The sequence below is a fragment of the Borostomias antarcticus genome (assembly GCF_949987555.1).
Source record: "Borostomias antarcticus genome assembly, chromosome: 24".
Lineage (NCBI taxonomy): Eukaryota > Metazoa > Chordata > Actinopteri > Stomiiformes > Stomiidae > Borostomias > Borostomias antarcticus.
This window is the reverse complement of record NC_140257.1, coordinates 8,324,550-8,339,633: the sequence shown is the minus strand read 5'-3', so window position 1 is coordinate 8,339,633 and position 15,084 is coordinate 8,324,550. Positions and strand designations below refer to the sequence as shown.

At 46.6% G+C, this 15,084-nt stretch overlaps 1 protein-coding gene across 1 annotated transcript; it reads left to right on the top strand.

Moving 5' to 3' along the window:
* Positions 1–26: 26 nt before the first annotated feature.
* vcpip1 (valosin containing protein (p97)/p47 complex interacting protein 1) lies at positions 27–7,443 on the top strand. Its single transcript, XM_084457777.1, has 3 exons — positions 27–2,806; positions 4,291–4,377; positions 4,539–7,443. The coding sequence occupies exons 1-3, from the start codon at positions 160–162 to the stop codon at positions 5,372–5,374; spliced, it is 3,570 nt and encodes a 1,189-aa protein (XP_084313903.1). The 5' UTR covers positions 27–159; the 3' UTR covers positions 5,375–7,443.
* The last annotated feature ends 7,641 nt before the right edge of the window (positions 7,444–15,084 follow it).

The window sequence follows — 15,084 nt, the reverse complement described above, 5'->3', positions numbered from 1 at the left end:
CGCAACAGACAGTCGATGGAGAAAACCCAACTGCTTCCGTGTTGTTCTTCTGTTATTCTGCAAATAAGTACGTGAGTCAAGGCGAAATTGAGAGTTATCTGGCGAGTAAACTATAATGGCTTTGTAAGATCTTTACATAGTGTAGTTTTATCTTCTAAAATGTCGTTGCTACAAGGCTCCAAGAGAAAGGACAAGCGTATTTTGTCTGGTACCTGCCCAGACCCGAAATGCCAGGCGAGGCTCTTCTTCCCTGCTTACGGCTCGATTAGCATTGAATGCACCGAGTGTGGCCAACGCCATGAACAGAAGAATCTTTTAAATGTCGAAGAAGTAACGGATCCAGACGTTGTGCTTCACAATCTGCTCAGAAATGCTCTGCTCGGTGTCACTGGAGCCCCGAAAAAGGGAACGGAGTTGGTTAAAGTGATGGGGCTTTCTAATTACCATTGCAAGCTTCTCTCTCCTATTCTCACTAGATATGGGATGGATAAGCAGACAGGGAAAGCAAAATTACTGAGGGAAATGAACCAAGGAGAGATTTTCGACTGCTCACTTTTAGGAGACAGGGCCTTTCTAATCGAACAGGAGCATGTTTCCACAGTTGGCTATGGCAAGGATAGATCAGGCAGCCTGCTATACCTCCATGACACTCTGGAGGAGATGAAGAAAGCCAACAGCAACAGAGAATGTTTCATTCCGGTTCATGTGGATGGAGATGGACACTGCCTGGTCCATGCTGTGTCCAGGGCACTGGTAGGCAGAGAACTGTTTTGGCATGCCTTGAGGGAAAACTTGAAACAAAACTTCAAGCAAAACCTTGACCGCTACAAGGCTCTCTTCCAGGATTTCATCGATGCTGCCGAATGGGAGGACATCATCAATGAATGTGACCCTCTGTTCATCCCACCAGAGGGTGTGCCACTCGGACTAAGAAACATCCACATATTTGGCTTGGCCAATGTGCTGCACCGCCCCATAATCTTGTTAGATTCACTGAGTGGAATGAGGAGCTCTGGAGACTACTCTGCGACCTTCCTCCCAGGGCTGATGCCCGAAGAGCTGTGCAAGGGGAAGGACGGCAAGTTCAACAAGCCCATATGCATCGCCTGGAGCAGCTCAGGGCGGAACCACTACATCCCCCTAGTGGGAATTAAGAATACAGTTCTTCCCAAGTTGCCAGCCAGGCTTCTCCCCAAGGCCTGGGGGGTACCCCAGGAACTCATAAAGAAGTACATCAAGCTGGAACAAGACGGGAGCTGTGTCATTGGGGGAGACAGGAGCCTGCAGGACAAGTACCTGATGAGGCTGGTCAACGCCATGGAGGAGATCTTCATGGAGAAGCACGGCATCCACCCGTCCCTGGTGGCAGACGTGCACCAGTACGTGTACAGACGGACCGGGGTGATCGGAGTTCAGCCGGAGGAAGTGACGGAAGCGGCCAAAAAGTCTGTGATGGAAAACCGACTGCACCGGTGCTTGATCTGCAATGCCCTCTCCGAGCTCCACGTGCCAGCGGAGTGGCTCGCCCCAGGAGGCAAGCTCTACAACTTAGCCAAGGCCACTCACGGGCAGCTGAGACCTGATAAGAACTACAGCTTCCCATTAAACAACGTGGTCTGCTCCTACGACCCGGAGAGGGACGTCCTCGTCCCCGATTACAAGCTCAGCTCTCTGAACACCTGCAACTGGTGCCACGGCACCTCGGTGCGCCATATCCACGGCAACGGCTCGGTCGTGTACCTCGACGGAGACCGAACCAACACCCGCTCCCAGGGGGGTAAATGCGGATGCGGGTTCAAGCACTTCTGGGAGGGTAAGGAGTACGACAATCTTCCGGAGGCGTTTCCCATCACCCTGGAATGGGGCGGACGGGTCGTGCGCGAGACCGTGTACTGGTTCCAGTACGAGATGGAGGTCGCCCTGAACAGCAACGTCTTCGACGTCGCCATGAAGCTGGTCACTAAACATTTCCCGGGAGAGTTCGGGAGCGAGATCCTGGTGCAGAAGGTGGTGAACACCATCTTGCATCACACCGCCAAGAAAAACCCCGACGAGTACAATCCGGTCTCCATCGACGGAGCGCACGCCCAGAGGCTCACGGACGTGGTGGAGACTCAGCAGGCGGCCGCGGACACTCAGCCGCCCACGAAGATCATACTGACCGGTCAGAAAGCAAAGACCCTCCATAAAGAGGAGCTGACCATGAGCAAAGCTGAACGGAACCTGCAGCAGAGCATCAGCGAACATGCCTCCGTGGCCCAGAAACGGAGGACTGACCGACTAAAGCAGGAACAGAAGGGACACGTTCAGCCATCTTCCCCAAGTGGCGCACTAGAAGGTTCCTCCTCCTCCGCACCAGCCACTCCCACCAAATCCTCCTCCTCCCCTACGTCCAGTAAGGAGAAGAAGATCCGCGTCACAACCAGCGACGGCAGGCAGGCCATGCTGACCCTCCAGGCCCAGACCACCTTCTCCGAACTCCAGAGGAGCATCGCTCATGAGTTTGCGCTGCCTCCGGCCCAGCAGTGCATCCGCTACGGGTTCCCGCCTAAAGAGCTTCACCCTCCCAAGGACGGGGAGGAGAATGAACCAGTGGCCTTGCAGCACGGGGACCGTGTGACGGTGGAGATACTGAGGGGACCCGAGGAAAAGGTCCCCTCTGTCCCTCGCGCTTCCAGCTCGCACTCGTCCCTCCACGCGGTGAAGAGCGAAGATCAGGTGACGTCCAGTAGGAACAGTAACAGAGAGCTACAGGACAACATCGACCTTGAGATGTCCTCACTCTGTCTCCTAGCAACCTTGATGGGTAAGACGGGGAACTTGAACGTAGCTTATTCTCTGTACTTGGGATTGCTGCTATTTATGAACAAAGCCACTTTGACAGCACCTAGGTCTAACTGATTAGGCATACAGTAACAAAGATGTGTTGCCATTTAAAAAGGAAAACATAGAGCCATAGAGCTCCATTATTTAATCTAGATTATATATCGCTTTGATGGCTAACTTTGTTTTTGGGGAAGTAGCCTAAGCCTCTTGTCCCACTTATCCAGGGCTAGAATTGGCTGATTTACCCTTAAACCACTGTTCGAGAAAAATTGACTGTCAGTCTGACTCTCTCAGACTCCCTATCTCTCAAAATCAATGTCTCATGCTATTAGATCATCCACTCCGCAAAAACAAGGCCAGTATCACAGAGATTCCAGAATGTGATAGGCTTGAGAAGCCTCTAACTGATATAGACCTAGCTACACGCACAGCATAAGTGCATGCTGTTCTTGGATTGATTACAAGGGGCAGGATGAATAACAAACTGCAGGTATTGAGTGACTAGTGAGCTGAGCATGCCAGGGGTGGATCCAGGCCCAATCTTTGAGGACAATTACTTATCCCACTTCATATAATTATAATCTGCCAGAGTGCTCTCAATGTCCTGTGCATCGTTAAGACAGTTTCTGTACATGGAAACGTGCAGCGGTTAAGGATGGGGGGGGCTCTGTGAATGTGCTGATGCAGACATTTTCCCTCCCAAACCTGGCTGCCAACGGGGTCAGAGTTTGTCATTGCGATAACAACAGGTTGCAGTGGTGTGGGGAATGTTCAAATATGGGTCAGGCTAGGTCAGACATGACTAACGGAAAGGTAGAGGAACCATGACATTGTGCCGAAACCAAGGACCACAATGGAAATGGAAGTCCTTGACTTTTTTGTGCCATCCTTGACATTTTTTATGATGCATGACTTGCACTTGCTCTATCATGCATTTTAACTACTGTGTAATAAATTAAACTGAAAAGATATCTCTCTTACTAGTGATACTGCAACATTTTGGCTAATAGGCCTACATAGATATTGGTAGAATTTCATTGTACAACATGGTAAGCCCTATCCATATCTATGCACATCTAAATGATCATCTACATGGTAGACCCTATCCACATACAAATAATCATCTTGACCCTTAAAATCATCCTCCTGAACACAAACCTAGTGGACACACGATAGTCCTCACCATCCCACTACCATGCTGCTGGCGCGTCTGTCCAGTTCTTATTGCTGGTGGTTAATCTGTATCTCCTCCTCACCCCTTGGTTTTTTACATTTATTACCACAGCGTTTGAATATAGGTAGGCCTAGATAGGTAGGCCTACATGAGCACAATGTCCCCTTTGTATGCATACTACAATGTGACATGAACCTTTAAAACTATTTTGCTCAACAAATGTGTCTATAAAGGCCCTGAATGTTTTTGATGGCGCTTTTGACAAATGTTTTTTTTTTCTTCCTCTGTAGGAGAGGATGTCTGGTCATATGCAAAGAAACTGCCTCACTTATTCCAGCAGGGTGGAGTGTTCTACAACATTGTGAAGAAAGATATGGGTATGTAGCTAGCATGTTTTGTGGCTGACATTTGCCTTCTAGTTTGCATAGAGAAGTAATAATGTTGCTATGTAAATAGATATGCTAGCATGCTAGGTAGCTGTCTAACATTGAACAAAAGGAATAATAACATTTATGAGCCCTCAAAATGTCTGTTGAAGGATTGATGGACGGTAAGCATTGCACGCTGCCCCACCTGAGCGGGAAGACCTTTGTCTACAACGCGTCAGAGGAGCGTCTGGAGCTGTGCGTGGACGCTGCCGGTCACTTCCCAGTGGGCCCCGACGTGGAAGACCTGGTCAAGGAGGCCCTGGTCCAGCTGCGCTCCGAGTCCTCCTCCAGGAGCCGCGAGGGGAGCCCGTCTCACGGCCTGCTGCGCCTGGGCAGCGGCGGCGTGGTGCGCAAGAAGGAGCAGCTCCAGAGCGTCACGGCCTTCCAGGGGAAAGGCCACTCTCTGGGCAGCGCCCCGCCGGGCTCCTCCCCTCCGGAGCACAAGCCAATCACCCGCCAGCACAGCAGCGGCGTGGACCTGAGCGCCAGCGCGTCCAAGTGCCCCGACCTCTCGGACATCCCCGAGGACGCCACCAAGGAGCTGGTGCGCATGGCGCCCGGGTTCGTCACCATGAAGGACAGCCGGCACCTGGACCCCGGCATGATCGAGGAGCAGAGGAGAAAGCTGCAGGAGATGGTCTCCTCCATCCAGGCCTCCATGGACCGGCACCTGAGGGAGCAACAGAGCTTGGCCGCAGCGGCCGGGGGTCCTGCGGAGCGGACAGGTGGGGCCAAGATGGCCGCCCCCCAGCCAGCGCCCTCCTCGGGCAAGACGGGCGACCAGGAGTCCTCGTCCATGGACGTGGCTGCGACCGGCCCGCGGGAGGAGGAGGCGGGGGGGGGCTGCAGGCCGGCGGGGAGGGAGGCGGGCTCTGGGGAGCTGGAGGAGATGGATAGCCAGGATGCAGAGCAGACCAATGCCTTGGAGCCCATGGATCACTCTTGATGGGATGGAGAGAGACGAGTGTTGTTCTGTATTTTTCGTTGTCATTACGCCGCTGCCCCGCCCCCAACTGGTTGGCATTACTGTGTGTGTGTGTGTGAGTGTGAGGGGGGTCGCATCAGTTTGAATCAAAAGCATTGGTATCCATAGTGTTTTCTGTTGTAATTAGTGCATGACTAAAGAGCGATTTTGACCATTACTGCCTTTCGGTGACAGGCTAAATGTTGTTATTACAGAACATGCACCAAGGTCCAAGGCTGGTTTCTCGTGTGTGAAATGCATTCCTGTAGATATATCTTCTCCATGTCTTGAGGCATGAAGAGGAACAGCTTGAGTTGAAAACATTGGAGTCCCCCCCACGCCAGCGACATAATGTCTGTCTGCAAATAAAACAATGTTCAACCAAGTGCAAAACTATAAATGCACTACTACCCCATCAAGATGAATGCACGCATCACATTTTCTGCTTCACCAACATATATGCTATAAAATATTCAAAATAATTCTTTCTTGAACCTTGCCCCTATGTGCAGATTCTTATCTGAACACTATTTCAAGCCGTCTCAGTTCCTGATGTAGGGATTTTCACATGCCACCTTATGATAAGTATATGCAATGGCATTTATCAAAAGAATACTTCAATCTTTCTAGTTTGCCATATTGCTTTTGTTTGTTTTTGGGAAAAGCATAGGTAATGCTGTAAGGATAGAAATGTAATTTATTTGAGTCCCATATGAAGAAGAAATGTACCAAAAGATAGAAGTTAATGGTGGAAATTGTGTGGGAAAGTGTGGGCAAAACTAGGAAGGCTAATATGTTAATGCCCTTTGCGGGCTATAGGCCTACTGGTGTGTGAATAGTTATTTTCATTGTTAGGATTCATATTTTCCATGAAATCTAGTTGTAGAAACATAGGCCATGTTTAAGTGAACAGGATTTGGACGACAGTACCTGTACTTGATGCTGTGTTGCCTTTGACTCATCACACGTTTTTCCTGTCAGCTCATGGAGTTATGAAAAAAAAATCTGAAGGAAAAGCAACTCGCATCACACAGTTGTTGTTATTGCTCCACAGAGGACTTGAACAGTGTATTGAATTCTTGGTATCATATATTGCTGTCAACAAAGCGATATGAGATGACTGTCACAGAGACCCTTCCCTTGCTACATCTCTAGAAACGGATGTGTAATGGAAAAATGTGGACATTTAATCTCGCATAGCCTAAAAAGCACTATTGTACATCTCACCCTGATGTGAAGAGTGGTCACAAATCAGTCATTCATCTAAGTACAGTTGATTGTAAAGCTATAGACAAAACTGACACTTACCACATGCATTCTGGTCAGCTTACAACGCCATCATTCTCTCTGTTACTAAACAACTCTTGTGCTTTGTTAATCTGAATTTCAACCAAAAGGTGGGTTGGGTATTTGAAGGTAGAACTCTCAATGCAATTTAAAACTAGTTGACGTGGCCATTGAGATGTTACAGCCACATTCAGTTTACATTTGTGTTGCCAACCCACAATTTTGGAGTTTTCTGGATCTCCTTGTTGCTCTTGAATGACATGGCTGCTATTGTCAGCTTATGGCCTTAAATCCTTGAGTCTTACTACAGTAGGTCTTGGCCTGACTTCTGTACAAGGTTTCCCATTCTGGAAAATGCATTCTATTTCTACCTGCCTCTCAAACAAAATGTGAATTGCAAGTCAATATTTGTAAAAGGTCCAGGGGTTTTCTTTCAAGTGAACAAATTCTAAAACTTAGCACTTTCAGAAAAAGAGGGAATGTCAGCGTAGAACATACTTGCTATACTTAAATATAGTCGATGATATTGTCAGTCAGTCCGAGGGGAAAAAAAAGAAGAGGACTTGTTAAACTTGCCTAACTCAGACGACACTGATTCAACAAACTTGAAGTTTGTTTCTGCTGTACTAATTTACATGTGTTGTAAGCCAGTTGTATTATAATAGTATATATTGTAGTATACTTTAATCTGTACAGAAACATGAGATGTTCCGTTCCTTCTCCTTTTTTGTTAACTTCTCTCGTTTGCTAATAAAAAGATTGAAGATACCACGGCTACAACATTGCTGTTTGCATGTGTGATGAATTTTCAACTCAACAATAAAGTAATTACTTAATATTTTTGTATTGTTATCACTAATACTTTTTTTGCCCTTTGGACTAATTTTCCGACTATACCTAGAAATCTACTTGAGTCTGAAGGTCATTGAGATTATTACAGCATGTACATATTTCTATGCTATGCAATTGAATTGTAACCAGGCATACCATGCAACTCACTTCATGGACATTATAGAATACTGTATATTGTAAATAGAGTACAGTTTATAAGTACATTTCAGATTATAGGGTTTGTTGTCCACCAGATGGTAGCATTGTCAAATATCCAGTTGATGACAGCTTGATATTGAATATGTTTGTTTTTTGTTTGTGGACTGTTATAGTCATATAACAGGGCTCATATAGTCATATAGAATGTGACAAAGGGCTTATTGAAGCTTTAATTTATTTATTGACCGATGTGACACCTGACAGTGTCAAGCACAACATGGTGTGTTTCAGCAAGCGACTGTGAACACACATCTGTGTACATCACACTATAAATATACTGCTGAAAACATGAAATTAGATTAAGATTATAAATAAGACAAAAACAAATGCATGAATGCATGTTTTATTTATTGAACAAACCAGCACACATCAGTAAATAGACGAAATCTACTGTTTCTTGCTGTTCTTGCCTTGAAGGGCTTGCACAGCAATATCAGGAAAGACCGTTTGGCAGGTTTCTCCTGTGGCTGGCTGGATGAGGGAAGACTAACATCCTTCTGGGCCACGAGGCAAGGTGCTTTAGGAGGGAGAGAAAGTCTATAACATCTCAATATATTAGAATTGGTTTCAAACGTTCTCTGATCTTAACATTGCTGATGCAATTTGGTTACTATTGACTCCATTGTGTTATCATATTTCACAACCTCCACTACATTATGTATTCAGTTAAAGCCTTTTCATTCCAAAATTCTGCATTTTGCCTATATTATTAGGCCACTTACCTAATTTAACAAGGCTTTTTTGTAGCAGTGCCATCGTAAGATTTTTTCCCCCCCAAAAAAATCAAAAAATCAAATCAAATCAAACTTTATTTGTATAGTGCATTTCATACACAGAGGCACACAATGCCCTTTACAGAGAGAAATGGGAGGGTGGGCATAGGTCCCACCCCTATATATTCCAGAGGGAAGCAAAAAAAAACAGTTTCACCTGGGGGCAGAAAAGTGAGCTGTAAAAATTCTTCCCTGACCTCTCTCAACGAGACGATCAAGCAAGTTCCTGGAAAATGTTTGTCTATTGGTTAAGCACATATACAGAGCAGTAAACGTGGGCTAGATACTTCATAAGAGAGACATGACTAACAGGAGAGTGCACAAATAGTTACAGAGAAGTTGCCTACGCGGTAGGCCATTATGTGTTAGCACTGCATTATATAGCCTAGAATAAGCTAGTCTACATAAAATAATCAAACACATAACAACACTAAAACGGGAATCAATTTAGTCTCATGCCATTAGGCCTGCAAGCATGATATAATAAGGCCAGTGTTGGAAGTAACTGATTACAAAGTAACGGATTACTGTAATCAGATTACTTGTAATGTAAGGGATTTCATCTGAATTTTCAGTAATCAGGTCACAATTACTGACCTAATTAAAAAGTGATTACTTTGAGTCATGTACACGCGTGCCTGCTCCCTTTCATTTGGTTGATATGCGCATGCGGTCTCTGCATGGCTGAACTGACTGTTTATGTCATCAGGGTCAAGAAATGCCAAGAATGATGCTAAGGGATCAGATTTTCTTGTATCTATTATGATCTAAGAGGCAAAACTGATCCTTGATCCGTGGTTTTAGAAAGTAATTCAAACAGGTTTGTGGGATGTGGGGTGTTATGCTTTTACCTACTGTCGTTTTTTTTAAATTTGGCTTGCCAGAAGAAATCCATTAGTCTATCCATAATTTCTCTCTCAGAATCTTGTAGACAAATACACGATCCATTTAGATGGTGTGGGTGTAGGCCTAGCTATTTGGTCGGATATGACCTATTAGGCTAGCCTACATGGACTGCTATAGACAGACAAGGAGCCATACTGTCAACTCCAGCAGGCCTGCAGTGTAACTCAAAAATATACTGTGATGAGGGTAATTTGTAGACTGACTAACCTGCCTACTCTGCTTCTGACAACCAGACAGGTGTCATACTCCCTAACTGACCAATTGACCAATGAATGAGAACACGGTCCGAGTATACAGCTGAAGTGGAGGGATGGGCGTGTGAATCAGCTGATGGACACATTTCTGATGTTAAACTTGCCTAACTCAGATGACACTGATTAAACAAACATGAACTTTTCTTCTGTATGACTGCTGTACTATTTCACATGTGTTTTAAACCAGTTGTATTATAATAGTATATATTGTAGAATACTTTGATTTGTACAGAAACTTGAGATGTTCCGTTCCTTCTCCTTTTTTTTGTTAACTTCTCTCATTTGCTAATAAAAAGGCTGAAGATACCACAGCTACAACATTGCTGTTTGCATGTGTGATTAATTTCCAACTCAACAATAATATATAGTAGCCTATGTAGTTCATATTTTTTGTATTCTGGTCACAAATGGGTTTTTTATCCCTTTGGACTAAGAAAACAAACAAGCACAATAATAAATAAATAAAAAACAGACACTTTGTACATGTATAAAGCTTTTCTAAATAAGTAGATCATAGTCTGTGGTGCCCTCAGATTATCGGGGAGGGCATTCGAAAGGCAGGGGTTAGCTGAGCAAAAGGCCCAGCCAATCTCCCATAGAGCGGAGCTTCATCCAGGTGGTATGAAGAAGCTGGCTGTCACCAAATCGAAGACCGCAGAATGAAAAGGTTGCAGGTTAAAGGGTTGGTTGTCCACCAGATGGTAGCATTGTCGAACATGCAGTAGCTGACAGCTTGATATTGAATTGTTTGTTGTCATGGTGAACTATTAGGGCTCATAGTCAAAATACTGTGTATTAGAAAGGCTTATCGAGCTTTATTTATTGACTGATGTGACACCTGACAGCAGTGCTATCATCAAGCACAACATGGTGTGCTTCGGCAAGCGACTGAACAATGTGTGAATGTACAGCTGAAAATATGAATGAAGACAAAAACAAATACATTAATGCAATTTTGATTTATTGAACCAACAAGTACAGATCAGTGAGTAGATGAATCTACTGCTTCTTGCGGTTCTTTGAGGTTGCCTGGAAGGGCTTGCACAGGAGTCTTGTTGATGGGGGAGAATATCCTCAGAGAAGACCGTTTGGCAGGTTTCCTCTGTGGCTGGCTGGATGAAGGAAGACCCTGTTTACCATCCTTCTGGGCCACTAGGCGAGGAGCTGGAGGAGGGAGGGAAAGTTTATAACATCTCAATATATGATTACTAACCCTAACCCAATAACTGTTTTCAAACATTCCCTGATCTTAACATACTGATGCAATTTGGTTATTACTGAGTCCTTTGTACTCACGGATACAGTATTGCTCTTCAATGGACATCTTGTTCTTCTTGGCATGGACCCTTGCTGCCTCTGAGGACTGGACCTCTTTCTTCTGGCACTAGTTTTATTATAAAACAAACTTAGTACAACTCTGCTAAAATGACATCTGAAAGACTGCTCCATTGGCATATCAATTTGATTAGATATTAATGTGTGTGTAAAAGTTGATGTCAACATTTTAACAATGTAAATGTATATGTATACTGTACCTTGAAGTTGAACAAGAATCTCCCTGTCTCTTTCTTCCTAACCTCACTGGCAGGGGCAGGCCTCTCCGCTGCAGATTGAACAGAGCCACCCTCCTCTTTTTTGTGACCGGCAATATTTAACATATGACCTAAATGACGAAGGCAACCACCTGACTGCGTATCAGTCTGTAGAGCCATCAGCTCCAGCTCCACTCTGGGTTCCGAACCCCGTGACAGGGTGTCCATTGGGGGGCTCCTCTGGCTGGATGATGTCCCATCCTTGGGATCCTTCTGGTCCGGCCTCCAGGATGAAAAGGGCAGGAGGAGAGGGATCAGCAGCCGCCTCACCGACTCCTCTGCGAAGCTGTAGACCAGCTCTGATGCAAACCGCTTCCTGAACTCTACTCCTTCTCCTCCTGTGTCCGACACACTCCTCCCTGCTGCCAGCGAACCCGTCAGAAAGACGCTTCTTTGCCCTGAAATCTCCCGGTGCAGTTGGTCGATTATGTCGCGTGACAGATCCCTGATCCTCCCTTGGGTGGTGAGTTCCTCCAGCCTCCAGAAGTCCGTGTCTGGATCCACGCCAGAGGTGTGCTGCTGTTGCAGCACCAATGGGTCCACATGATCCATGATGATATTCACCACATGTAACATGATCTGCCTGGTGCTGTCTGGTGGTGACACCTTTGCCTCAGTGGCCTCAGTGGTGTCAATCATGGTGCTAATGTTGACTGGGACCTCGTGGGGGGTGGGGGTTCCTGGAAGAGAGAATGCCGTGTCTTCCAGAGCCTTCTCCGAACTCGAGCCTTTGGATGTGGAAGACTTAGCAGAGGCGGGTCTTTGAGGCTCCTTGTCTTCATCAAATTTAACCTCATCTAAATGATCTAACATGGCTCCCACTAAGCCATGCAGCTGCAAGAGGTCCTCAGATGTCCGTGTCTCCTCCTCAACTGCAATCAAGATCTGACTCAGGCTTTTCTTGGCTTCAGCCCAGGAAGCTGCTCTGCTCTTAGTGAAGGCCTGCTTCTGGAGGGTGATGAAATTCCTCAGCTTCCTCTGCAGAGTCTGATATATGGTCTGTGAAGCAGACCATAGAATGACCTCCGGGACTGTCACCTCTGCTGATTGTGAGGAGCACACGGAAACCTCTGAGCCTCTGAAACTGCCTTGGAGAAAGACAGAGTTTGTTGGTCTGAAGACTCCAGTAGACCCAATGGTCTGGAAAATGTCCTTTATGCTGCTGACTGTGGTGCTAAAGATGTCCAATGCAGCAGAATCAGTACTCTTGGCGGTGGTGCTAATAGACTTGGCGAGCACTCCTTTAACCTGCTGAGAGCCTTTGCTATGAAACTCCTCACAGGAAAGGTCACGCAGGATGGCCTCGGGAGAAAAACTGAGCGAATGTGTCGAGGACCTGGGAGAGGAGATGTCCTCTAAGCATGCCATCATATGTTTCACACATTCAGATACTGCCAGGGACTCGTCTGATCTGTTTTGAACTAAAAGCGACCACTGCTCCTGAGACACTTCTGAGCTGTGGAGGTCCACGATGCTCCTGACGACCTCCTTTGTAGTCGTGTCTAGGAGAATCTGGCTAATCTCAGGTGTTGTAAGAGCCGCCATTGTTGGAGAGCTCTCGCTTTGACCACGACGAGGAATCACTTCCTCCGATGACCAGATTTTCGCCAGAACAGGCTGGCTCTTGCTGACTTCAGGAGAAGGGTGCGTCAGAGGTTGGGCAGCCTGCTCCTGGTGCTCGTTTCCCTGAGGTGGGACATTATCCAGCTCCTTGATGGTTCTTAGTACCATTAGTCGTGAGTAGAAGCCCCTCAGCTTGGCCTGAAGCCTCTCCACCAGCTTCAGGGCAACAGGGAAAGATATAGACTTGTCTTTTGAGGCCAAAGGCCCAGCTGACTCACTTATGCACCTTATGTCTGATACAAAGGTGTCCACTATCTCTGATGCCTCAGATTCAACAGCTAGAGAGGTGGGGGCTGGCTCTGTGGTAGATTGCAGAGAATAGTGAGAGCTGGACATGAAAGTGTCAAACTCAACAGAGGACCTCAACAGCACCTCGCAGACTGCTGCTGTGGCCTTGGAGTGAAATTGTGCACTAGAGAGGCTCTCTATTGGCAGACTTTCCCTGCTTCTCAGTTTTAAGTCCAACTGGGGCGAGAGGCTGAGAGAGCTTGTATGAGAGGGTTCATTTGATCCTGCACAAGAGGGGACCTGAGAGCTAGCACACAAGGGTTTGTAAGATCCTTGAGGTGCTGTCACTGCCTCAGTGGGTGAGGGACTTCTGGACCTGATGAAACCCTCCAACTGTGTGATGATATTATTCACTAAAAGCCCAGTAGCCAGGGTCTCTGACGATCTACTCACTATGGATGTGGAAGACTTCAGTTTGATCACCTCTGTCTTATAAGTGGTCACAATCTCAGCGAGGACATCCCTGGTACTGTCATCTAGTTCAGTCATACTAGACTGGTAATCACTGAGGAGGCCAGGTTTCACATTCTTCACAGGTTCCTCTTCCTGTCGTGGTGTTTGGTTCTTTTTCCCTGTCACAGATCCTCGTCGGAAGAACGCCAGTTTTTCTTGGATGTTTTGGTAGAGCCTCCAGGTGGCAGAGAAAATCCATTGTCTTCTGCTGGGCTGTCCTGCAGGAAAGTCACTATGGCCGGCCTGAGCGGCGTCACTCTCGGTCGTTATGAGCTGGTCAGCGTTAACCTGGCCCCGACTGTCATGAGCTTCAATAGCCTCCGCTATCTCTTTCACATCAGAGACAAACGTTTCGATAATCTTAGATGCCTCGGCATCAACGGCGGCCTCAGGTGTGGTTTTGTCAGCCAGACTGACGACACTGGTCGTGGGTTTGGGGAAGGGAGTGGAGGACGTGACAGGGTGTGCCACAGCCTCCATATCTTGCACAAAGCTCTGTAGGATCACAGAGTCAGCTGACTCTGCCTGGACCAGAGAGAGGGAGGCAGGAAGAGGAGTAAGAGTGCCAAGCATATCGGTCTGGCTTGAAGTAACATTGTCATGCTGAGAACAACCTGAAGAGCTTTGTCTTCTCAAGACCTCACTGACAGCTCTGGAGGCGTTCCTCCTGAAGTCAGAGCTGGACAGGACCTCCATGTTTATGCCAGCATCTATCATGGCCTTGGGGGGTACGCCTTTCTTAGAGGAGCCTAGAACATCACTGCTACGAGAGCTTATGACGTGAACCTTGTGCTCAAGCTCTCGTAGTAAAACTGCCACGCCCTGTCCACTTCCCTGCACACTCTCTATTGAATCAGCAATTGCCGTCATCACTTCCGATGTCATTGGAGCCAGGAGAATCTCTAGGTCCTTCTCTGCCTCTGAGGGAGCGGTCTCAGTCTTTGGCACGGGCTTGCCTGTGATCCCACACATTTGAAAGAAGTCGTGGATCACCCTCACCATGTTCTTGGTGGCCTGTGTGACCATCTGACTGCACCCTGTCACAGGTAAGGAGCTACTGGAGGGGGAATGAGCAACCACCACTGAGATACCAGCATTTAACTCATGGACGACCTCGCCCACCATTGCCCGGGTCAACTCTGGTGAACTGGAGGTTGAACTGGCAGTCAAGGACTCCATAACTGAGTCTTCCGTTATTCCAAAGATGGTTTTCAAATAGTCTTGGATAGACGTCTTCATCACAGAGCCTTGGGAGCTTCACAAAGAACACAAAAAATACTCAATAAAAAAATATTTCATTTCTACATACTGAGACACATGAGGCAAATGCACTTTTACATTACATTTTCATTCAAGTTCGATACAGTTATTGACGTTGATAGTATTGTTCATATTGCTTACACAGTAGCTTTTCGCTTGTACTAAACTTACTTGTATGTGTTTGGAGGACAGAATGAAAAAAAGTT

Coding starts and splice junctions, on each gene's coding strand:
- vcpip1 (XM_084457777.1), top strand. CDS start 160: ATGTCGTTGCTACAAGGCTCCAAGAGAAAGGACAAGCGTATTTTGTCT. Junction 2,807..4,290: donor TCTCCTAGCAACCTTGATGG/GTAAGACGGGGA, acceptor CTTCCTCTGTAG/GAGAGGATGTCTGGTCATAT. Junction 4,378..4,538: donor CATTGTGAAGAAAGATATGG/GTATGTAGCTAG, acceptor TGTCTGTTGAAG/GATTGATGGACGGTAAGCAT.